Source organism: Chelonus insularis, unplaced genomic scaffold, assembly GCF_013357705.1.
Source record: "Chelonus insularis isolate UGA/USDA-ARS -01 unplaced genomic scaffold, ASM1335770v1 scaffold_714_pilon, whole genome shotgun sequence".
Lineage (NCBI taxonomy): Eukaryota > Metazoa > Arthropoda > Insecta > Hymenoptera > Braconidae > Chelonus > Chelonus insularis.
The window spans coordinates 1,480,343-1,504,594 of record NW_023276795.1 but is presented as its reverse complement, the minus strand read 5'-3'; the positions used below and the strand labels follow the sequence as shown (position 1 = coordinate 1,504,594).

Here is a 24,252-nt window from a genome sequence, read left to right as displayed (position 1 = left end):
AAAGTGCTTAGTAATGTTGTTAAAAAATATATATAATAAAGGGAGAATGTTCTGGGTGTATTTTCGGAGGTCAGTAACCAGAGATTGAAGAGTGAGACAGAAGAGCGCGAAGTACCGTTGCTCCCGCTGGCATGAAGCAATGAGGAATCGGGTCTCCGAGAGTTCTCTATCTCCACTTGAGGCATCCTGTGGATCTCCTGATAGTCTCGAGAATGCCGAGGTAAACCGAACGGAGGCGCTTGGGTTGTTCTTCAAGGTATCGTGGATATAATGGAAGGAGGAAAAGACAGCGAAGAGAACGAAAGCAAAGCGATTGAAGAAATAAACGGACGAAGGGAGAAGTCACCGTGGTCGTAGAACAGCCTTGGTTGATGGCTCCAGCGACTTCGTGAGCTCAACGCTTAACGTGTGTCTTCTGCTTGCTAGTACCTCCTTCTTCTTCTTCGTCCCTCTGCCGCCACCGCTGACGTCGTGGACGCGCTTCTGGCCTCCCTATACCTATACTCACCTTCTGAGCGTCAGTACGTACCACGCGGCAACCACGAAACAACCGTTCATTAAGGACGTTGACTACATTGAGGTGTGAATCCTCTTCCATAATGTTTTATCATTTTAACTAAACTTTTATTATATTCATTACTCATTTATATATCAATATACAAATAGACATCTTTTATTTTATTCTTTTATATATTATTTGGATATTGTTATTTATTTAATAGTTTTTTTTTACTACGTGAAAACTCGTTGAAGAGGAATGTGGTGTTCGTGAAGAGTGGAAACTGAAAAGTTGATATTTTATTAATACAATTAAAAAAAAAAAAAAAAAATTTACATTGTGAAGTGTTTTAACAAATTTTTGTTGTATTTTATATTCAATCATCAACGGATATTTTTTTGTGGTTCCAAGACTCTATTTGGATACATAAAAGCATCTATTTAATCTGTTCCTGGAGTTTAATAATTTTATATTAATCGTAATACTGCGATTACTTCCAATAGTCAAGAAAGCAGAGATGACAGTTTGTTCAAGTGCATTTTGAACATTTTTACCATTTAAAAAGCTCCGGTGACTGAGGTAAGTTTTTTTTTCATGATGACAATTATTATTACTTATATTTGTCAAATATCTGAATAAGCCTGTGTATACAATTAATGTATAAATATTATTGCACAAATGATTGGAATTCCAATGGAAAATCGATTGAGAATTTTCTAGACACTTGTTCCGTTTGTTTTTATGTTTGACACATTTCCAAGACAAGTAAAGACTTGAATGTTTAACAACAATATTTTAATAAATGTTTAATATACTTCGAATAAAGTAATTTCAAATGATTCTTGGAATCTTTTGGATCACGAAGCAGAACAAGATACCTAACTCTTCCGTCACTTTTTGCTGGTATTCGCACATCCAAGGTCATTCTCTATGTAGAGACGACTTAGCTATTTACTAAGTTCGTGAAGGTTGAAGTATCGAAAGTGTCGAGTTTATTTGCAGCCTTTATATAATCTTTAGAATAAAATCCAGCGACTATCCCAAGGATCTAATTTTTTAGAAGGATTTATGATGAAATATATTAAATTATCTATGGATATTGCCAAAGATTGGCCTTCAGGTTCGACTCAAGGACTCTGCTAGACATAATCATTGGATCTTTATTCAAATTTCGTAAGAACAGAAAGGATAGAAGAAAGAATTACGACATTAAATCAACGAAAAAATTACTAAAAAGGACATTATCAGTTATACATTAGATAATTACATCCATAGAAAAAAATATTGTAATTTCACTTTTATTGAAAATCTCAAGTACGTAATCTACTTTAATATTAACAGGAAATTTTTATTTCTAATTAATACAAAAGAATATAAAGATAATATGAATAAATTAGTTTTGGTCGACAAATAAATATCCACTAGTCGACAGAGGAGAGTTATAGAAACGGAAAATAATCAGGGAATGAAGGGTATGTGAAAGATGCCGTTAAATCTACGTATTTCCTAATATGACATAACGGTGTACCGTTGCTTTTGAAAAGAAAGAGAAAGAATGAAAGCAAGGAAGATGAACAAAAAAATGAACGGAAGAAGTACGCGAGCCATTTGGGATTGGGGAACCGCTCGAACGGAACCTCAAGAAGGCAAGCAATGAGAGTTCTATGCCCTGCAACGGGATTTTGCCGGAATAAGAAAGAAAAAAATGCCGCTACTGTGATGATGGGGAAAAGAAATGAAAGAGGAATCTCACTCTCATCTAAGTCGTAAAACGAGTACGAAAGAAATCAGAAAATGAAAGGGCTGTCGAAAGGAATAACGGAAAACTATACGGATATTCAACTTCTATTGTACTTCACCCGGAAACAAATTTATAAAAGGGTTCTATATGTTTATCAATTGATATTTTTGCCTATTGTTATTATTCCTTTTTTTTATGATCCTCCAAACTATACCATGATGAGTTTTTATATGAATACATCACACACATACTCGCATGATCCTTAAGATGAGATAGACAGGAATCAATAAAAATAGACATAGACAGAAGATGAACTGTGCAGGTGTCTGCTAATGTGACATAACGGTATCTTCAGTGGCGGGATATTGCAAAGGATGTATATGTAATCTTTTTAGGGTGGGGGTGGTCGTGACAGCAGTGGCGGAACATTAGCGACCAGAGCACCAGGGTCGACCAATCACCAGAAGTGGGGATAGTTTTATTGGAGCGGTCATTGCACTTTTAAAAGACATAAATCGAAAGGATCTTCTTATCAGTATTCTTTTGCCAACTTTAACTCCTTATTTTATTTATCTATTTCTATTTCATTTCTTTCATTATCTTACTAATAATAATAGTTTGATGGTCGAAAGAATGTCGCAATAATTATTATTAAATTATTTAGAAGATATAGACAGATGTATTAAGTCGTTTTTACTTGTTGAAAGGTTACTAGCCTAGATTCATGAGCATTGCACTCAAGTGATAGTGCTAAAGTACCGTAATACTATTTTCTGTGTGAAAATGGCGCACAGTACCGTGTATCTGCTGCAGTGATATGTATGATAAATCTGTAAAGTATTACAAGCTACCGTAATGATACCTGTAAATCTATGATGTGTCATGTTAGTGAACAATCATTTCAATGTGCTTATATGGCATATGCCATTTTTTTCATATGTGACATTGCATTACTTTCCACGAGAAATCATCTCAATTATAAATATCTATCAACTAATTACTCTTCTTAAAACAAATGTTTTTATATTCTCCAGTTCTTCAATTAATATTTCTTTCAATACTCACTTTCTTGTATATCCTATACCTGAGTAAAATATTTCTTTTTGACATCCCAACTTCTGGAATTATTTAAATTTAACTTTAAATTATTCATTCACTCACAATCATTATTTTAAGTTAATTAATTAATTAATTTATTTGCAAATGAATTTTGAAAAAATTTGATAAGTAATGATAAAATGTTGAATGAAATATTGAATTAATCCTAAATATAAAATGAGTGTAGGTTAAGTAAATTATGAAATAGTAAAATAGGCAAGTCGACACTTATATAGCACATAATAGTCAACAGCGGATAGAAGAGTCAATGTAATGATGGTGATGTCTTGATGATGGCAAAGTAGTAGTTGTAATAGTGATGGTGATGGTTGTTGCGAGTACATACGTAGCTCGACCGACCACAAAGTCAATGACCGTTCTACATTGACGCGTTGTATTGCGCTGAGTGCCGCACGAGTTGAGTAAAGTCACGGCCAGCCGTCAGCCGTGAGATTCCCTCCCTTTACTTGACTTCTTTCTCTCTTTCTCACTCTCTTCCTCACCCTTGCTCTCTCTTTTTCTCTCGTGAGTAGCCTTGTCCGTTGAGGGTCACGCGCAGCGACAAATATAAGTTGCTTCTGATCAAGAATTCATTATTTATTTCCATCATCTATGCTTCCAATTATTTTCAAGTATCTACAACAAATGAAATTATTTTATTTAATTACATATTGTCATGAAGAAATAAATTATTTTTATTACACATTAAATATAAAATATGAATTTATTTATTTATCTTAAAATGAAATGGAAAATTTTTAAAAATAGTTTAAAATGTGAATTAATTTATTTGTTATATAAGGAGAAAGAGGAACCGTGACATTGACATTGACATCTTGAGAGCGTAATTTTAATGTAGAAATAACCAACTTGATTACTTAATCTCTTTCACAACTGTATTTAACTATCTATCAGACTATTTACTTTTTAAACATTTGACTACATTATTATATATTCATATATCTATTTTTTTTTTTTTACTAAAAATATGATGTATTTATAGATATTTTATTTCTACGAATTCATTGGTTTTATTTTTTAATAAATTATAGTCTGTGAGAAAATAACAATGATAAAAAAATTAATGAAATAACGGTTTTGTAATCAGAAGGAAGATGTGCAGAAGGAAAAAAAAAATAGAAGAAAAAGAATGGCAAATTGAGAGACAGCGATTTTAACTAGGTTAGAAAGTGCGGTATCGATCTTCTATGCACTTGAAGTAAATTCAACCGGTAAAATATTTATTAATAATATCTTATACAGAATATTATAATAAAAGAAAAAAAAAAATTCTTTTAATTGTCATATAAATCAGATTTAAGTTTTGCAAAAAAAAACTTTCACTAAAAAAAAGTATAAATAACAAAAAAAAATCTGCATTAAAAATCGCACGTGTACGTTCCAGTTGAATGTTCTCTTTTCTTAGGCGTTTTCACAAAATCACATTCAAGAGTGAGAGGGGAGAGAAACGATTGAGGGCCATTATCCCGTTGGTGGGACAGGAAAATAAGGAGAATGAAATGTGTAAGTCTGCAATATATCGACGAAGGTATCTGGGTTTGCTTGGAGTTCAAGTCGTATGCGAGGATGCCGCGTGCCGGTTAAACAAAGTGGGCTATTACAAAATGGGTTATGCAGCGCAAGAGTGCCACCAGTTCAATGACCTCTTCAGTTTGCGCTTGGACTGCGAGAGTTCCTAGCCTATAGCTTGCAAAATGATATAGCGGCTTTTACATCTATACGCCTTCACTGCCACAAACCTTCTCCTTTTCTTTTCCTCGTCTTTATTCTTTTACACCTTCTTCTTTTGCTGCAATGCTACTTCAACCTAAGCCCGTCACATGACGTTCATATACGACATACAGTGTGTTACATACATGCAATAAATATATACATATATTCATTTAACATTCATTGAAAACTACGAGCACGTACGACATAACGTTGACTTGCACCACTTTTAGTTTGCAAGCTATATTCAAACATTCTCTACTACACTATTTTTTATTCATTCAATTTCCGTTGTAACAAGAAGTTGGTTATTTCAATAAATATTATGATAATTGTTTTAAAAATTTAAACCTTCATTGGAAGTGGACAATTATTTTCCCTTGAATTGTCAATTTTTGATGAACTGATGGAAAAATGATACTTGATTAAAATGGAATGAAAATGATTGAAATGTCTTAACTGTATATTTGACATTCCATTGAAGTCCTAAAAAGATGATGAAAGCGATGAGAGGAACCGAGGGCGTCGAGATAAAATTTGCAGTCGATAGCGCGTGAAAAGTTCAACGTCCTCCGGTGATCCTGTTGAGAGAGAAACGAGAAGGAGAAGGAGCAAGAGAGAGGAAGAGTCAGAAAGAGAATTTGGCTTTGACGTATCCGAGCAAAAGTGCGTTGATCTTGACCGCAGGAGGTGTGCCCGAAAAGAAGTTGAAGAAGAAAAAAATAAAAAACCAAGAAAAGAAAGAAAATAAATTAAAAGAACATGTCATGAAATATATATTCAACTACTTTTAATGGCGATATATTGTTAGTGATGGTCTATGAGAGCCAACAAGATATAAAAGAATAAGAGACACGTGTTACATAGTCTGTCTTGTCCAATCTACCACAAAAGTTCAATGAACTTATTCTCATTTTTTTTGACCTTTGGATTGGTGAATTTCGAGGTCCTATAATTTAGGATCCTATCATCTTTTTAAATTCTCTAGGTTTGGTTGCGCAACATACATTTAATCATTAGTTGATTTTTTTTGAAGCTTTTTTTTCAAATTCTTAGAATCAAAAGCCATTATTATGGTCGTCAAGGTTAAAAATCACCTCGAAGGAGATTTTAATAGGGAGATAGAGTTTGGAGAAGAAGGAAAAGAAGGAAAAAAAAATGGAATGTATATTGTGTAAATGTATAAAAGAGACATTGGCTTTTTAAACGTAAGATGATCTTGAGATTTGAGTCAGACCCGGGCGACGTTTCGGTCTTACGAGACCGAAAATGAATTCAGTTTTACTTTTGGCTGGGCCACAATGTATACACATACATCAGTATGTCTATCTTAATTCTCTTTCCTCTCGGATGAAACGGGACTCTCGGATAACGGTGCGCACGTAGCCGTGTGTATGCACCTATAGAGTCACAACGCATGTTCACCTGAATTTCGTCTGTATAATCTTTTTGTGTATACTACTTACGTTTAAGAAATGAATAAATATGAGAAGAGAAACAGCAAGAAAATGAGACAATTAAAATTCTCAAGTAATTGTGAAGATATTCAATTGACAAGAACTAGTATAATGAAAAATACCATATGTATAACATTACCGTCATTTTACCGTATTTTAAGTGTATATTTTTTTTATTTCTTGTCATGCTTTCCTGTTTGTTTTTATCATGTCTATTATGTGAGATGCATATAGACAAATAGTACAGTTATAAAATCATTTGGACTTGTACGGAAGTTTATTCAAATGTAATTGACAAATAAAAATAGTTCATAGTTGATAGATAGTCTAATTAAAGTGACGATGAAAATTGTTTTTAAAGGTAGAAAAGAAAAAAAAAATAGAGTAAAAATGAGCGTAGAGTTTTGATTGGTGGTCCAAGACTAAGTCCAGCTTGTAAGGAGACTACCAAGTGGGACAATGACCGACAGAGACCTTCTTTCGAGTCCGCAATCGGGTGAGAGAATGAACGCCCTAATGACGAACTTGTACTTGAGAAGTAGAAGAAATTAAGAGGAGAGACACTTGCAGAGAAAAAGGACTTACTATTCGACTGGTTCTTTGCTTTTCCGGTTTACATATTTCGCTCACAATCACCTGCAATACCGATTACAGGAGATTTCTTATGAATGTTTTAGAAGGACAATGAACTCTTGTTATGAGAAAGAATTATTCTTTCATCTTTTATAAAGTCACGATTAAATGGTGTACTTTTTAAATTCAGGTTATATATATTTATATTCCATAACAATAAGGTGAATTTAATTGTAATATTCTTAAATATACATATATATATAAAGAGAAAAAGTATTTGGCACGAGTCATGGGAGTATAAACGATCGTAGAAAAGTTATCTGGTACACATGGAGTCAACTTCTTCGAGAAGGCACGAGATCGACGACCTGAGGACGTATCTGGGTTAGTAGTCGTCGCCGATTCACGCGGAAATTCTTCGCTAGCTTACTTGTACGACCAACATGGTTTGTTGGTGAGTAGGAGAGACCACATGGAAAAGTGAAATTTTCATTCAATACTGCTGAGTTTTCATTTGAACATCTACTACACTTTTAACTCATTTCATTGTCAATATAAATCTATCCAATCATCACAACGTTTGTGATTAATTATTTATTCTTCAGCTAAAATCCTCTTTGCATCAATAAAAAAGTTCATTGACCTTGGTAGTGCAGATTAACGGCACTTTATTAAATCTATAGATTCGATTATAATAAATGAATAAATTAGAAGTTGAATATTTTTATTTTTTTTTTTATTTTTACTTAATGCTTGATTTAAGTTTTTAATTGTTAATTATTTTAAAGCTGATTGTTGAAGTGTCACTATAAAATATACATCTATAGATCACTATGGTGATATTCAATAAAGGTTGGGTTAGATTTAACAGAGGGTGATTGCGTGTTTACCCTTTCTTCCATTTTGTTTCACCTGCATGCAATAGGCTTTGAAGATACTGAAGCACAAAAAGCACAATAAAATGAACAAATAAAATTTCTGCACATTTTTTGATATTCATAAAGGAGTTTGGTGAATAATTTATACGTAAGAGGAATAAAGAAAAAAATAAAACGATAGACTGAAGGCTGCAAAAAGTCATTGAAAATATGTAAGGAAAAGTAGTTGAAAAGAAGTAAATGGAGTAAAAAGAAAAAAGTCATAAAACAAATCGATGAAAAAAGAATACGAGCAGATGAAAATTGAAAAAGAATGAGTAATATAAATGTGAAAATGAGAGGGATTCAGGGAGTGAGAGTAATAGTCGTAGTAGTAGTTGTAGTAGTATGAGGAGGGTAAAAATGAAGAAGAATACAAGGGAGGGAGAGGGCGCAGTCAGCAACGGGTCGATCGAAAGCGCAGCACAGAAAATGCACCAGCTTACTGGTGCTGCCTCTGCCATAGCATGTACATGCGCCAGCCAATACCAACGTAGGCGAGCCAACCAGACTCGTGTTGGGCTAGGTCAGGTCTACCCGAGTTCCACACTGTGCCATCCGCGAACCCTCGTCGCAACAGAGGGCCAAAAGTTGATGCAATAATCGACTATTTTTTTGCGAATTTTTTCACTTTTCTTACTCTCGAATTTGTCACGACTGCTAATAAAGAACTCATTGCTGAGTTTCCTCAAGTGTTGGCGATTTCATTAATTCATCAGAGTTGTCGTTATTCAACTGTGATTTTATACTGTTTGGAAATTTTTTTAAATCATTGATATCATGTTTTTTTTAATACAGTTGTAATTAAGTGTAGTGTCATTAAGGATCAAATAGTATTCTCCTAATTGACAACAATTTATTTCCACACTGATTGTCGTTGATAATTTTTAGTTTCAATGGTAGTTTGTTATGACGTTTGTTTGGGATATTAATGTCAAATAATAGTGGAATTTCGTTTGGAAAAAAAGATTTCGTCCAAATATTTAATCGTGACATAAGTGTGTTATGGCCTAATGTATGAAGGACATGCGCGGAGAAAAAAGAGAAAGGAAACTTGGAAAATCTTGGAGATATTTTTTTTTGTTTAATGCTCAGTGAGATTTTTAAATGGGCGACACCCAGAATCAAAAGTGAATATCCAAAAAAAAAATGTAATACTTGTAAAAAAAATTCAATTTTACAGTATTTCAAATATTTGATCTTCCATAACAACGATTCGCACAAACAACTTGCACGATTTTTTCTCCAAATAATAAGAATAATAATAACATCGAAAATGGATAAGACTGATTGGATTTTAGAGTGTTTACATCTAGAAAAAATGAACAATGACATTTCGTAAATAATTTATTGAATTTCATAAAAAAAAATTAAATTGGAAGATGATGTGTAATTGAAATAAAATGTTCTCCAAAACTATGATGGCACACCAATGTCCTGATAATCGATAAGGGTTCTTGAAAACGTGGCGGAAAGTATTTAGAATCGATTAGCTTTTGTCGTCATTTCATTTTCTGTAAATGTTGACGAAAATTCTTCGCAAATTTCAAAAGAAAAGTGATGTTTTGTGTGTCTCGAATTATTACGGGTTTGTATTATTATCAACTTCAATCATTATGACGAAAATTTCATTAAAGAATCACCGGATTACATAAACACTGAAAGACTAAAAAAACAATTAATTGAAGAATAAAAATAAGAGTGAATAATAAACAATCTTTAATTTATTTTTTGTATTAATAAAAAGTGAATTGCATCAGACATTTTCAAAGATCAATGCTTCATTGAATATAAACAATGTAGGTAACATATCTCTGATAATAATAATTTAAAAATAGTCATAAATAATCGAATGAATATAAATAAAAATATGTTAGAAATAAAAAAGCGATAATGACAATGTGTTAATTGAAAGGTTATATATGGTTTTATCTGAGAATGAAAAGGTATTTTGGTCGTCGATAGATCTTGGTAGTTTATATTCTCATCCACCCCCTGCTGCTTTTCTCCCTTGCATCCCCTCACCCTCTCACTTGCAGTCGATCAATGCATGGACGGGTTTCACTTTCGCGGTGTTAAAGCGTGCAAGCTCAGTGCAACGACGTCATCTATTATTTTTCATTAATTTACAAATTAACTAAATAAAAATAAAACAGTCAATTTACGCATTCAACTTTGCAAATATTTAATTTACTTTTTATTGAGCTGTCAAATTTATGCTGATTTTTCAATGATTTCTTCAGTGAAATTTAAAGTTCATATTAAATAAAGTAGTATTAAAAGTAATTATTATTTATATTTTATGAAATTAGTTGTATTATTGTGATAACTTGTTTTAATTATTCAGTTAAAAAAGTATCTTTTTATTAATGAAGTCAATAGTAACAGATTAATTCTTTGTAATTATTATTAAGATGTCTAGATGGACAATTTAATTTTCAATTAAATATTTAGTGTAAATATTTTGTAATTGATATGGTAATAATGATAAATATTTTGCTTTATGTTATAGTGAACGATGGAGCCTAGTGAGTGGGATCATGCGACCCTCAGAGAAGAGGAGTTTGAACAACACGCGGTTTACTTTGTACGGGATGTCGCGGCATCAGCAAACGAGTCAAATAGGGCAGAGGCATCATTACCAAGAAATCTTGTTCTAAAACAATCTCAAGCTCTCAACGATGTAAGTTTTATTTATATATAATAACATAATAACTTTAGTCAGTCATCAAAATTTTGACTACACTAGATTACTTGAAACTTATTGGTAAAATAATTACAAGAATAATTCAAAAAGTTACCATCGATTTCTTCTAACTGCAATCTATTTAAGTAATATATTTTTAAAACATACCGTTTATTCATAGTAATGTTTATTATTTTTTAAAACAGAATTTCATTCTAAGTTTCTCATAAAACATCGATAAATATAATAATGTATAAGGTCAAGCGTCAGGCTATTTTTTCTTATCTGTTCGATGTAATTTTAGCATAGACAAACGACAATATCTAAAGTTTCAGTTGTTGAGGATATTTTTAATTTCATTATTTATTAAATACGGATTGTCTTTGTTGACCTTTAACTTTCAAACTAGGATTTAAAGAACTTGATATAAATAAATTTCACCTCATAGGATTGCATATTTTTGGGATTAAAAAATAAATATATCATATTTTTTATAAAAGGTTTTGGGAGTTTGGAGTACAGGTTACATCCCTAAAGGAACTCGTTTTGGACCCTTGGTTGGACAGGTTTACAAGAAAGATTCTGTTCCTGTTGATGCCAATCGGAAGTACTTTTGGAGGGTGAGTTAATATTTTTTCATTGTTAAATTAATCAGACAATGGAGAATGTTTGAGGAAGTGTGCATGTATATTTATGTATACAAATAAAAAAGTGTACTGGGAGTGAACTTTATAATCGTGAATGAGGAACAGGACGATTAAAAGCGTGAAACGGAGATAGGAAGAATAAGGAAAGATGAAGTTTAAGAAGTTTGCCAAAGGCAAAACTGGTTTTAACTTATCGAATACAAGCATTTGAGTTAAATTCTCACTGCTATGGAACTTTTTATAGTCTATAGAATGTTAATGTATTTGATTACGTAAATTAAAATTAACTACCATAATAAAATATCAATAAATTATGTTTTAGATTTACAAGAATAACGAGTTGTTCTATTACATCGATGGTTACGATATACAAAAGTCTAATTGGATGAGGTACGTGAATCCTGCGTACTCATCAGAATCACAAAATTTAATAGCATGTCAATATGATGTAAGTAATTGAATTAATCAAGTTTATTGAACTTTAAAATGATTGAGAATAATTACTAACGATATATAAAATATTTTTATTTTAGATGAACATTTATTTTTACACAATCAAACCAATTTTACCGAATCAAGAATTACTAGTGTGGTACTGTCGAGAGTTTGCTGAAAGGCTTAATTATCCATTAACTGGGGAATTGATGCTTCAAAGAATACGTCAGCAGGTTCAACAATCGACTCTACCGACAGAGGTACCAACGTCTGTAGATGTCTTACCACTTAAGGACTCCACGATATATGAAAGACGTTGTCAAATGACTCCAACAGAAGGTTCCGTAAGGTCAGATGAGGGTTATCATTCTAATGGTTATCATGATGAGATCCTCACGCCGCCTGAAGAGAGCAGCGAATCCGATTCTGAAAACAATTACGTTCTCGATTTCAGCAAAAATACAAGAACATCTAGTAACAACGGAATTATTAAGCAAGATACTGTCGTTGCAAAGAATGAGTACAGAAAAGTCAAAATAAAGATTAGTAAGACTTATGGTAATTTTCAGTCTGGTAAAACTTGTGATGTAGTAAAAGAAAAAGATGAAATTATTCGTGCAGTGACACCTGAAATTCCGCAAAAATCTGTGTCTCCAATGGTTCTACAAAAATCAACAGTTATTTCTACTTCAAATGACGATGAAATGGATAAAAAACCTAAAGCATTTTATGAACTAGAAGTTAAAGGCAGTTCACATGCTATTTCCACTACTGGTCGGTCTTCATGTATGACAAGTCCCAGCAGCTCAATTCTTGAGAATATTCTACTTAGAAGCAATACAGATAACAACAACAACAATAATAATAATAGCACTAATTCACATCAAGTTCATAGCAATAATCATCATCTTAACCATGCTCAACAAAGTCATAATCGTACGGGTCATCTGGATGCAGTTACTCCACCTCCTTCAAGTCCGACAGAAATGGCTTATTCATACAAAAAATCTCATAGGTATGGTAACATTCTTCCTTGCAGTCCAGATTCAAGTTCTAATATGCCCTCGCAAACAGAGATATGTACAAGCTCAGTTAATTCTACAAGTAGCCATGTGTCTATGCTTCAAAGTTCAGGAAATTTGCATTCTAGTACAGGAAATCTTTTACATCCTTGTAACTCGAGTAGTGTTCATTCTGGCAATGGAAACATTCACTCTAGTACAGTCTTAACATCAACCACGAGTGGCCTTCATCCTGCAACGACCAGCAATTGCATAAACAAATCCCGTAAATCTAAAAGTCCATCACCTACGACAACAACAACAAGTGCACCAGCACCATCACCCATTGGACCATCAACTATTATGTATTCAAGCTCAAGCAGTCCTCATATAGAATCAAATTATTCATCGCAAGGGAATAATCAAAGTGTTTCACCAATTCCATCTATTCATTCTCCCTCTTCGTATCCTTACGGACTTTATCATCAAAATAGCTCGATGCATCAACACATTGCACCGTTATCGATTAATTGCTCAGCTTATTCACCAACACCATCAACCAGTGTTGTTTATGAAAGAAGTGACAATAGACGACATGAAACAGCAAGTAGTCATCAAATGCCAACCTCGTCAACAATGCAAATGGAAAGCAATCAAACAAATCTCATTGCTGGAACGCACAATTTACATTTAGGTCATCATCCTGGTCTTACGATTCACTCAAACTCTTCATCATTAAACAGATACTCCCCAGCGGGATCATTGTCTCCTGATGATCATGCTTGCTCGCAAAGTGGATCACTCAGTCCTAATTCACAAGGCTCACGGGGATATCGATCCTTGCCTTACCCACTAAAAAAGAAAGACGGCAAAATGCATTATGAGTGCAATGTTTGCTGTAAAACTTTTGGGCAATTGTCCAATCTCAAAGTCCACTTAAGGACTCATTCTGGCGAAAGGCCGTTCAAGTGCAATGTATGTACCAAGAGCTTTACTCAACTTGCCCATCTACAAAAACATCACTTAGTTCACACAGGTAAACATTTACTGATAATAAATATGATATTTTAATAAAAATCAATCAATTTCATTTTAAACTTTAATTCGTGATGTTTTCAATATTTTTAGGTGAAAAACCTCATCAGTGTGAAATTTGTAAAAAAAGGTTTAGTTCAACATCAAACCTCAAAACACATTTGAGATTACATTCAGGTCAAAAACCTTATGCCTGTGATTTGTGTCCTGCGAAATTCACCCAGTTCGTTCATTTAAAACTTCACAAAAGGTTACATACGAACGAGCGGCCCTACACTTGTCAGGGTTGCGATAAAAAATATATTAGTGCAAGTGGATTAAGAACTCACTGGAAAACAACTAGTTGTAGGCCAAATAATATTGAAGATGAACTCGCGTTAGCTGCAGCTGTTGGTTCACCGACCTATTATGAATATGGTCCTGATATGAGTGTTGGTGAGTAGTATATTTCAAAAAAAAATTCACTATCAAATAATGAAATGAATTGAAACTGAATTTCTGTATGATACGTTTATAGGAAATATGCCCAAAGACTGTGAGTTGGAGCATATAGAAAACTATGAACGACGAACCAGTACACATTCCACATCTCTTCATAACTTGGAGAATTCAGTGGGTCGGCCAAGCGTCATAGAAACCTCTCAACCACATATTATCGAGTGTACTTAAAGGCAACGAAATCTTCAGATGTTCTACCGTGATAATTGGACATTTGTATGGGACCCTGCAGCTTCGGATCTGCGCAATTGGTGATGATAAATAATCGAGTCTAATGCGCAAACGCACGAAAAGATCATTGAGTTTTTGTTTGGATAAAAAAAGATAAGATAAACACCAATATTTCTTAAATATTAACATTAAGGTGTAAAGATTCTTTAAAGGTATTGAATGCTTATTTCTTTATAAAATATCCATAAAACTCGATGTCTTTTTTGTATGTACTTTAATCAATTCCGTACTCTGGAGTACTATCTCAATTTGGCGGATTTTGTCGGCACCCGCCAGTTAATAAAAAATGAAAAGATAAAACAAAAAATTAAAATCAATAAATAACGATCAGGGAGATGGCAAAAATTAAAAACCAGTGACGACACGACTGCAACTATACGAGACCTGTACCTGTATATACTAACGTAAGGAATAATTATTCAGTAATTAGAAAAATAATTTAAAAAATATATAAATATATATTATATATAGATACAAATATATAATTTATAATTTATAATATAATATATAATTTCTATTGTTGGTTGGCCAAACGGTAGGCTGTATTCACGTAGTGATATTATTAACAATAATAGTTAACTTATTCCAACATTGAGTTCATAATTGTCACCAACATCATATTACATAAAATCATACAACAATTCAATATAGTTATATTTACATGTAAATATATTTTTTAATATTTTTTTCTTTGTATTAATTATATTAATGGTGATATAAACTAAATCATGACGTAAAATTATTTAGGAACAACAACCAATCAGTATTTTTTGTTATTTTACTCACTTTGAGCATATTCAATTAATTATTTACTAAATGAACTTTTTCAAAGATATTGTCGTCCAAAGACATTTCAAAATAATTACGATTAAAGAGCTTTTTTAAAATAATTCATATTCTAATTATTAATGAAAACGTTATATAAGTTTTTGAATAATTTTTTCAATATCATTTCTTCCATTTTCATTTTTATCCTTCCATGTATATGAATAATTTTATATAACATATACTTCCATTAAGTATAGGCATTCATTTATACTTATTCATTATTACAATACATTCACTTTCACTACCGAAAACAGCCTACCGCTAAAAACGAAACGTGCTTACGGATATTTTCATAGACTAGTGATTTTGAATGAAGCTTCAGACTGTTTACCATCATAGTATTGAACAGGAGATATAATTTTAATTATGAATTATTGTGATGATTGGCGATAAATTAAAAAGAAAGTAATTTAATAAAAAATTAATTAAAACTATATAAGTAAATAAATGAACATATATATCGAAGAAATATTAAATCGCTAATCTATGATGATATTTTCAAGACGAATTCGCAGACTGATATACAGCTGTTGAAGCTCATACTTAACATCGTACTTACGGTGCAAAAAAGCAATAATGAGAATTTCTCATTTTAAAATTTCTTTGAGTTATAATTTTAATTGAAAAATCTAAAAATATGTATATAATTCACTCAAAAACTCACAAATTCTTTCGTACTATTATGATTCATTATTATTATTATTATTTCTACTTGTCATTATTCACTTGATGATATTAACACACATCAGGCAACGTGGATGATTCAGGCACTCTGCGGGATGCCAGAGCCAAATATAAATAAATAAAAACGAAATTTAATTATTATTTTCTAGTAATTAATTAAAAAACAATTGTTAAAATGTTCATGCACTTGAGTTAATTCTGTAAAAAATTGACAAATTAATCAAATAATTATATCATGATAATTTAAAGAATAAAAATGAAAATTGTAATTAACAAATAACATTGTCAATATTTTTCATAATATCTGAAAGTGCTTGTACATTTTTCTAGTCGATAAAAAATACTTTTGAAAAAATGATTTTAAAAAAAATCCGTTTTTGCACAAACACATAATACGAACAAAAAGCGTTGAGAGGCTTCCAAAAAAAAAAGAAAAAAAACAAATAAACTGAACAGCATTTTCTTCCATACTTTTTCAATAATCAAGTCAATTAAAATATTGAAACTAACTAATTTATAATTAAAAATACATGAAAAAACATATAGATTCAAAATTGGAAATGTAAATTGCTTCCAGAGGCATTACCGCATTACAGAAAAGTAATTCTAAACATTGTCTTGATTCGCTACCTTGCCTGTAAAAAGCGCACTTCTAGTAAAAATCATGCAGTTTAAGATCAACAAACCACAATGGACAACCATAAAACGAATCTCATAACAAATTGATTAATTATAAAATTATAGAGATTATGTAAATATGCTGAAAGTAGTAAAAATTATCGAAGGAAGTAAAGTGATTATTCGCCTCGGTAACAGATAAGCAATATTTAGTTCTTATGAACCTTAAATTAACAATAAAGGAAAAAAAAACCAGGAAGAATAATAATAGAAATGTCATAATGAATTTCAATCAATCTTGTACCGTAAACATTTGTGTACGAAACGCACGTTCGTATTTAAACGACTATGAATTAAATGTTAAATATCCTTACACTTCGTAAATAGTAAAAAAATTGTTACGCATTTATTATCATTATAATTAATGAATAGGTAATGCTCAACTAGCATTTGTTTCTTAAAATAAAGAATAAATATATGGCTGTTGGATATTTAAATAGGTGTATTTTTTTTTCTTCGCTTTTTCATTTCTCTTTTTTATAATAATTATTGTGTTAATAATAAAATAATAGAGAGGAATTATAATAGATTTGGTACATTTTTATAGAAAAAAAATGGAAGTAAAAAAATTTTCATGAATTGTATTGAAAAACTTTTCTTCAAAATGACCAACCATTTGGTTCATTGACATTAATAATGAATACAAATATTTATTAAATATAGCGGTGATTAAAGTAATCCAATTTCTACTACTACTATTTGAGTTTGCCAATTTGCCAATATACATAAATGAAAAAGTTTCCAATTTCATACATACATGAACGCTAAATCATTTTATAATTTTAACTAATGATCAGATAATAAATTCCGTTTCATTTGATATAATATAATAATTATAATCACTTCTGAAAATTACCGCTTCAAAAAGAATAATTAAAAGCACATTTACATTGCTTTTATAATGATTTTCATTCTAATCCTCAATATTTAAGTTGATTTTTTTTGATCCATCATCGAGGATAATTATTATTCGTATATTATAAAAATAATACAGTTTTTGTATTGTGAGATGGAAAGAATTTGCTATTTATATAAGTAAACCACTTAATTTCCAGTGGGTATGGACTTTGAATGTACGTTTTTACAACTAATTAAACCCCTGAAATAATTAAATATTTTTAAAATTAATTTATCTCATAATAAAATCATTCACTTATAATAATAAAAAATATTAGGTTCAACATCTTGTTTACCTTATCAAGGTACTGGACTATCTGTTCCACTTCCACTATTAGTTCCAGCTTCACTTTTAGTTGCCGCTAAACGATCAGCACGTTTAGTGCTTTTTGATAAAGTAGCAACTTCTTTCAATAATGATGATATTTTTTGCTGCATTGTTGTTATTTTATTTTCATATTCTTTTTCTGTTGCTTTCATTTTATTACGCAGCTCCGTTTCTGCTGTAAAATTTTTTGCTTTTAATTCAGTTATCTGTAAAAATAATTATTCAATTTATGATATTCACATCATTCTCTATTTAATATTTTAAAATATTTGAAAAAACTTTGATATATGTATGCATACCTGTTTATCTTTACTAAGTAATTGATTATCTTTTTGTATTAACTGTTTTTGAAGATGAGCTATTTTTTCTTTAAGTTGAGTAACAGCAACAACATGATCTGAACTATTGGGATCATGAGGATCATGAACTCCAACCATTCGTGTAACTTTAACTGGAGTTGGTCCATTTGTTTCTGTAGAATCCGATTGTGGAGGTAATTTCGTCACGTCCACTCGATGTGGTCGTTTATTGTGTCCTTTTAATCTAAAACAAATCAAAAAAATCTGTATGATAAAATAAATGTTTCAAATTATTTTATAAGTTAATAAATTTTAAATAAAGCATGTTCGAATTTGATTAATACAAAAATTGAACTTAATGATGTAAATGATCTCAATGCGGTTTTAATGCATCGATACCTTTGAAAATGTTCCATCTACTGTATATAATATTAGAAGAATAATTACTTTTGTTCTTTATGTTTTGCCGCACGCTCATGAGCAAGTTTCAGGTGAGCTCTTCTTTCTGCATCAGACTGCTTTGTTTTTGCTAGAGCGCGCTTGTAAGAGAGTGTACACAGCCAACATAGTAACTTTCCATCAACCTAATTTAATAGGTAAATTATTATGTAAAAAATAAATATGAATATTAAAATTATATATTAATATTGTACCTTTTTGTCTTCATCTTGTCTATCAAAAGCACATTTTTGTTTACATTGTTCACATGTTACCGGAGGACCATAACGTTTTTCTGAATTGGTACATCTTTGACACTTACTACCAATAAATGCTGCAATAGTATTGCAATATTCGCATGCCGATGGTTTTCCATAGGCCTTGACATTCTGTTCACACTTTTTGCAAATTGTACAAGTGTTACCTTTACTGGAAAGTAAATGATTTAATTAAAGAGCGTATAGATAATGTAATAACAAACAGAGTATTCACTTGTATAAATAAAATGTTTTCTTTTAATACTCACATGGTTTGTTGAAATTCTGATCTGCAGTATGTACACTTAACCACAGGAAACGAACCACGACATTCCTAAATAAATAATATTGTTAACAACCGATGTTATACGATTGTTTTTCAGACAATTCAAGGTCTGACATTTAACACTTGAATAAGATACTGTTTGATACGATAATATAATATTGGGCTTACTTAAACTACTTTAAAGGAAATTAATAGAATTTTTTATTAATTTACTCATTTGTATTAGCACGCAATTTACAAAATTCTAATATTAGAAATCGCTATAATGTATATTTGTGTCAATGAGACGCTTAGTGAAATGTTTCGTTGATGATTATATTATTTTTTCTATTTTAGTGATTGTTTATCTATTTTTATTTAATATGGATAATTTATTTATATAATTCTACCTTGCATAGCTGTTGCCCCGGAGATAATTCTTCAAAAGGATGTCGTGAGAAACACCTGGAGCAAGCGAATAGCGCCTTCACGTTATTAGAACTCATCCTCTAGAAAATGTAAGCTTGGTCCTTCGATTTCAGACGTCACCTCTAGTATATACTACAGACTTAAATTCTAATCAAAACTTTTTGCGTCGCGATATAAAATTATTTTTAATAAATTATTTTTTTTTTGTTATATAAATAAAAAGTAAAATCTCCTTTTTTAATAACTTAGTATTACATTATTTAACCATCATTCGAGGAAGCACAAGGAAAACTTAATTGTTTTTATACGACACCGACACTTATTCGACATTACTCTAAAATTTCTCTTTTGGCCGGCTGGCAATGTTGCCAATAACAAGGAGAAAAAAACAAAAGCATACCTGCCATTATTTGGCGGGAAAAATTTAAACTATTAATTTCGTATTCAAAGTAAAATATATATAAAGTATATTATTTTTATTTAAAAAAAAATACCAAATAAAAAACTAAAATTATCTAGCAATGTAAATATGATGATATAAAATGAAAATTAAATATTTATATTCTATAATTATCATAAAACTGAAATATTAACAGGTGAAATTTTGTCAAAATATTTTTATACAAAAATGAATTATTCATAGAAGAAATATTTTATAAATACTTTTATTAAATAAAAAATTATTTACAACTTATAATAAATGCTAATTACCATTAATCGCAGTAATTTTTAAGAGTTAATCGTGGAACAATGTTCATAGATTGAAGTTCTTGAAATAAAAGTTTGCAAGCATAAGGCATTGATATCGTTGAGACACATCCACTTGATCTGCAGCTATGACACCATCCATTATATGCCATTAGTCCACACTTATTACAAATATCAACATCAAAAGCATCACTAGAAATCATTAACCTTTCCACTAGCATCATACTTGCACCGTAACCAATTAAACAATCTCTCTCCATTTCACCTAATCTTAAACCTCCATCCTTAGATCTTCCTTCTGTTGGCTGTCGAGTTAATACAGCTCTTGGACCTCGTGCTCTTGCATGCATTTTATCTTGTACCATGTGTTTTAGCTTTTGATAATAAACTGGTCCTGAATATATATATGCTTGTAATGGTTCACCAGTTATTCCTGAATAAAACATGTCTTTGCCAAGATAGTTGTATCCATTCTTGGCTAATTCTTCACATATATCTGAGACTTTAGAACCACCAAATGCCGTTCCATAATGAAATTCACCTTTTAATACTCCAGCTTTTCCAGCTAGAAGTTCAATTAATTTGCCAACTGTCATTCGAGATGGAAAGCCATGAGGATTCATGATCATATCTGGACATATTCCTGAATCGTTGAAAGGCATGTCTTCTTGTTCAACAATCAAACCTGTTACACCTTTTTGTCCATGTCTACTACTAAATTTATCACCAATTTCTGGTCTTCTAGTTTGCCTCAATAACAATTTGATCAAATACGATTCTTCAGCATTTGTAGATACCATTACTTTTTCAACATATGCAGGTACTGGGCCTTTAAAAAGTACTGGTGCTTCGCGATAATCAGGTGGATTTTGAGCATGTTGTGTATTAACAGGGCTAATAGTTACTGCTGGCACGGATTTGTTTATCATAATTTTTTTATTTTCCACCATTTCTCCGGGTGCAGCAATGCCGTCAGAGTCAATAATATCATGCTTCCACATAGGTTTTTTGGTGTTATTATCAATCAACGGACCCAGTATTATATCAGACGTTTGGTTCGTATATTTTTTGAGTGTTGTTTTAACATTTCTATACACTAAACATCTACCATAACCTCTGTCAATTGATGCTTTATTTAATATTAATGCATCTTCAATATCGTAACCACTATAAGACATCACCGCGACAATTGCATTCTGTCCAGCAGGAAGTTTGTCAAAATTAATCAATTCAATAGTCCGAGATTTGACCATTGGTGCTTGAGGATATACTAAATTGTACATCAACGAATCTATTCGATTACGTTGGTTATAGCCAATAGTTCCCATTGCTTGTTTACCCATAGCACATTGATACGTATTTCGAGGACTTTGATTGTGATGAGGATAAGGAACAAGACCAGCACAAACTCCAAGTAACGTAAAAGGTTCTATTTCTAAATGTGTTGTATCATAATTTATATGTGATTCGTTGAATGCTATATAACAATCATTTTCTTCATTGACGTCAAGATATTCTACTAAACCCTCTTGCAGAAAATCTTCAAAACTTTTGATTCCTTGCTCTAGAATTTGTATGTGCTCTTCTTTTACTAGTGGTTCACCATTTTTTACAATAATATAAGGCCGACACAGTCTTCCGCCGTCCGAGCTTATTTGAACACACTTATGTTTATGTTGTAAATAGATGGAAACAAAAGCATTTACAAGTCCTTTTCTTCGTAGCATTCGAAATATATTTACAAGTCTATTGTAGTCTTTTATTATTCCAAGGATATTTCCGTTAAGGAAGACCATGTAAACGTCTTTATGATTAATTTCTTCACCCCCAAGAATATTTATACTTTCAACACCAAGGTTGAATACAAAACGAATGATTGATTCTTCTTCGATTTCAGTCGTGATATGGGTCATGAGTGCAAGATTCTTTACTAAACCACAAGATTCTCCTTCTGGAGTATCACTCGGACATAGCATACCCCATTGTGATGGTTGTAATGATCGAGGACCAGATACTTTTCGGGTTTTTTCAAATTGAGAGTTGACTCGTGTCATCATTCCTAGTGCTGAAATATATGATAATCGTGATAGAATTTGTGTAACACCATGACGTTCCATTTTGAAACGTTTTATAGTCCAATTTCCGGAGGAAATTGCGAATGCTAAACCATTCATGATTAAATCGTGTCTCAAATGTTTTCCAATATCAAATTGAGATGCCATGATTTTTGGAATATTTTTATCAGCAATTTGTTTTAGTTCTGAATTAAATCGTTTAAATAAATCTTCAAACATTAATGATAGAAGTGAACCAGCCAATTCTAATCTTTTATTACCATAATAGTCTCGATCATCAAGCAAAGATTCATCACATTGTGCTCTCATTACTCTTCGAATCATTACTGCTAAGTAAGTCGCTTTCATTTTAAAATTAAAATCAACTACAGGGACATGTGATAAAATATTTTGTGCCAACATATCTTTGACTTCATCGATTACATTTCTCTTAACAGCTGAAGCATATCTTTTTTGTTTTATCTTATTTCCAAGATATTTTAGAGCTTGATTTTGAGAAAATATCTTCAATGCGTGGCATTCTTCTATGCTCGAGGCAAATTTTCTCATGTATTCTTCGTCTGTACCAATAAGTTGCATAATCTCTTGATCAGAAACAATTCCCATTGCTTTAAATATCAAAGAAATTGGAATGTCATCTTGAAAGATATTGTGTCTCAAATAATATTTTCCACCCTTGCCAATTATATTAGTTTTTGTTTTTCTCTCATGTGTTGAACTGTTACATGAAGCAACTACGTAACTTTTATTGTCTTTTTCAAGAATTATTCGATTTCGGATCATCTGCTCTTGAATTAAAATTACTTTCTCTTGCCCATTAATAATAAAATAACCGCCAGGGTCGTGTGGACACTCATTCATTTTGGCCAGTTCAAAATGAGATTTATCTGTTAAAACACAGTTGGAACTCCTTAACATTATAGGCATTCTGAAACATATTTACAATGTTTGTAACTAATAATAAAACTTATGTTAATTAAAATTTCAATATGAACTTACCTTCCAATAATTACATTATTTTTTATAATTTTTTGATCACCTCTCGTGTATTCTACATCTACAGTAATTGGAGCAGAGTAATTTAAATCTCGCAATCGACATTCATGAGGAGTTGTCGATCGAGTTACGTGGGAACCTTCCTCTACATCTGGAGATCCAACGTATACATTTAAATATCTAAAATAAAAATTAATCAAAATGAATAATAATGAACTTTTAATCATGAAATAATGGTATCGTTTTATTAGTCTTACTTGAGGTAAAATAAAGGATCGGCGTCACTATAAATAGTCTGGTTGGCTTGAACTATTTTTTTTATCTCAACATTGATGAAATAATTGAATGAATCAATGTGTTGTTTAACTAAACCTTTTCCTTTCAAAAATGCCGGAACAAGTTTCCATTTATTCTGTAACAAAATATATTATTAGTAATGATTTTATGTCTTCATTGGTGATATTTTGATAAAATGCAAAAGTTAACCTAGCCGGTCTAATGTATACCTCAATGTGTGCTATAACTTTATTGTATTTGCCTTCTTTTAGACTATCTATACTTTTTACTTTGATTTCACCCATTTTTACACGTAATTATACAAAAAAAACTAAAAATTTTTAATCTAACCTAAAAATAAAAACGAGAAATCATGTGGAAACACAACTGTTTGTGATTTTCTGCAATACACGAAGCAAACTTTCGATCGCCATAGTCAATTTCCCCTCTGCAAAAAAATATTAACCAATCAATGCTCGCAACAAAAGCGCGGTAATCAAATGTTCATTTTGAACTTTTAGCGCATGTTATGGTTATTTATATTT

The 24,252-nt window shown here is 31.3% G+C and overlaps 3 protein-coding genes across 5 annotated transcripts; 1 reads left to right on the top strand and 2 right to left on the bottom strand.

Moving 5' to 3' along the window:
• Positions 1–797: 797 nt before the first annotated feature.
• On the top strand, positions 798–15,381 carry Blimp-1 (PR domain zinc finger protein 1). 3 transcript variants are annotated; one of them, XM_035094724.1, is made up of 7 exons: positions 798–1,078; positions 10,529–10,699; positions 11,203–11,322; positions 11,672–11,797; positions 11,883–13,821; positions 13,914–14,255; positions 14,338–15,381. In XM_035094724.1, the coding sequence occupies exons 2-7, from the start codon at positions 10,535–10,537 to the stop codon at positions 14,487–14,489; spliced, it is 2,844 nt and encodes a 947-aa protein (XP_034950615.1). In that variant the 5' UTR covers positions 798–1,078; positions 10,529–10,534; the 3' UTR covers positions 14,490–15,381. The 3 variants fall into 3 exon arrangements, with proteins under 3 accessions (XP_034950615.1, XP_034950614.1, XP_034950616.1); XM_035094723.1 differs by lacking the exon at positions 798–1,078 and adding an exon at positions 8,560–9,815; XM_035094725.1 differs by lacking the exon at positions 798–1,078 and adding an exon at positions 10,271–10,298.
• A 1,923-nt stretch (positions 15,382–17,304) lies between these two features.
• Positions 17,305–20,003, bottom strand: LOC118073922 (protein FAM76A). Its single transcript, XM_035094727.1, has 7 exons — positions 19,634–20,003; positions 19,228–19,292; positions 18,917–19,130; positions 18,711–18,847; positions 18,264–18,507; positions 17,933–18,170; positions 17,305–17,838 (listed from the first exon to the last, which is right to left on the bottom strand). The coding sequence occupies exons 1-6, from the start codon at positions 19,727–19,729 to the stop codon at positions 17,937–17,939; spliced, it is 990 nt and encodes a 329-aa protein (XP_034950618.1). The 5' UTR covers positions 19,730–20,003; the 3' UTR covers positions 17,305–17,838; positions 17,933–17,936.
• Positions 20,004–20,288: 285 nt separating this feature from the next.
• Positions 20,289–24,105, bottom strand: RpIII128 (RNA polymerase III subunit RpIII128). Its single transcript, XM_035094762.1, has 4 exons — positions 23,938–24,105; positions 23,689–23,843; positions 23,435–23,611; positions 20,289–23,363 (listed from the first exon to the last, which is right to left on the bottom strand). The coding sequence occupies exons 1-4, from the start codon at positions 24,010–24,012 to the stop codon at positions 20,366–20,368; spliced, it is 3,405 nt and encodes a 1,134-aa protein (XP_034950653.1). The 5' UTR covers positions 24,013–24,105; the 3' UTR covers positions 20,289–20,365.
• Between the last annotated feature and the right edge of the window lie 147 nt (positions 24,106–24,252).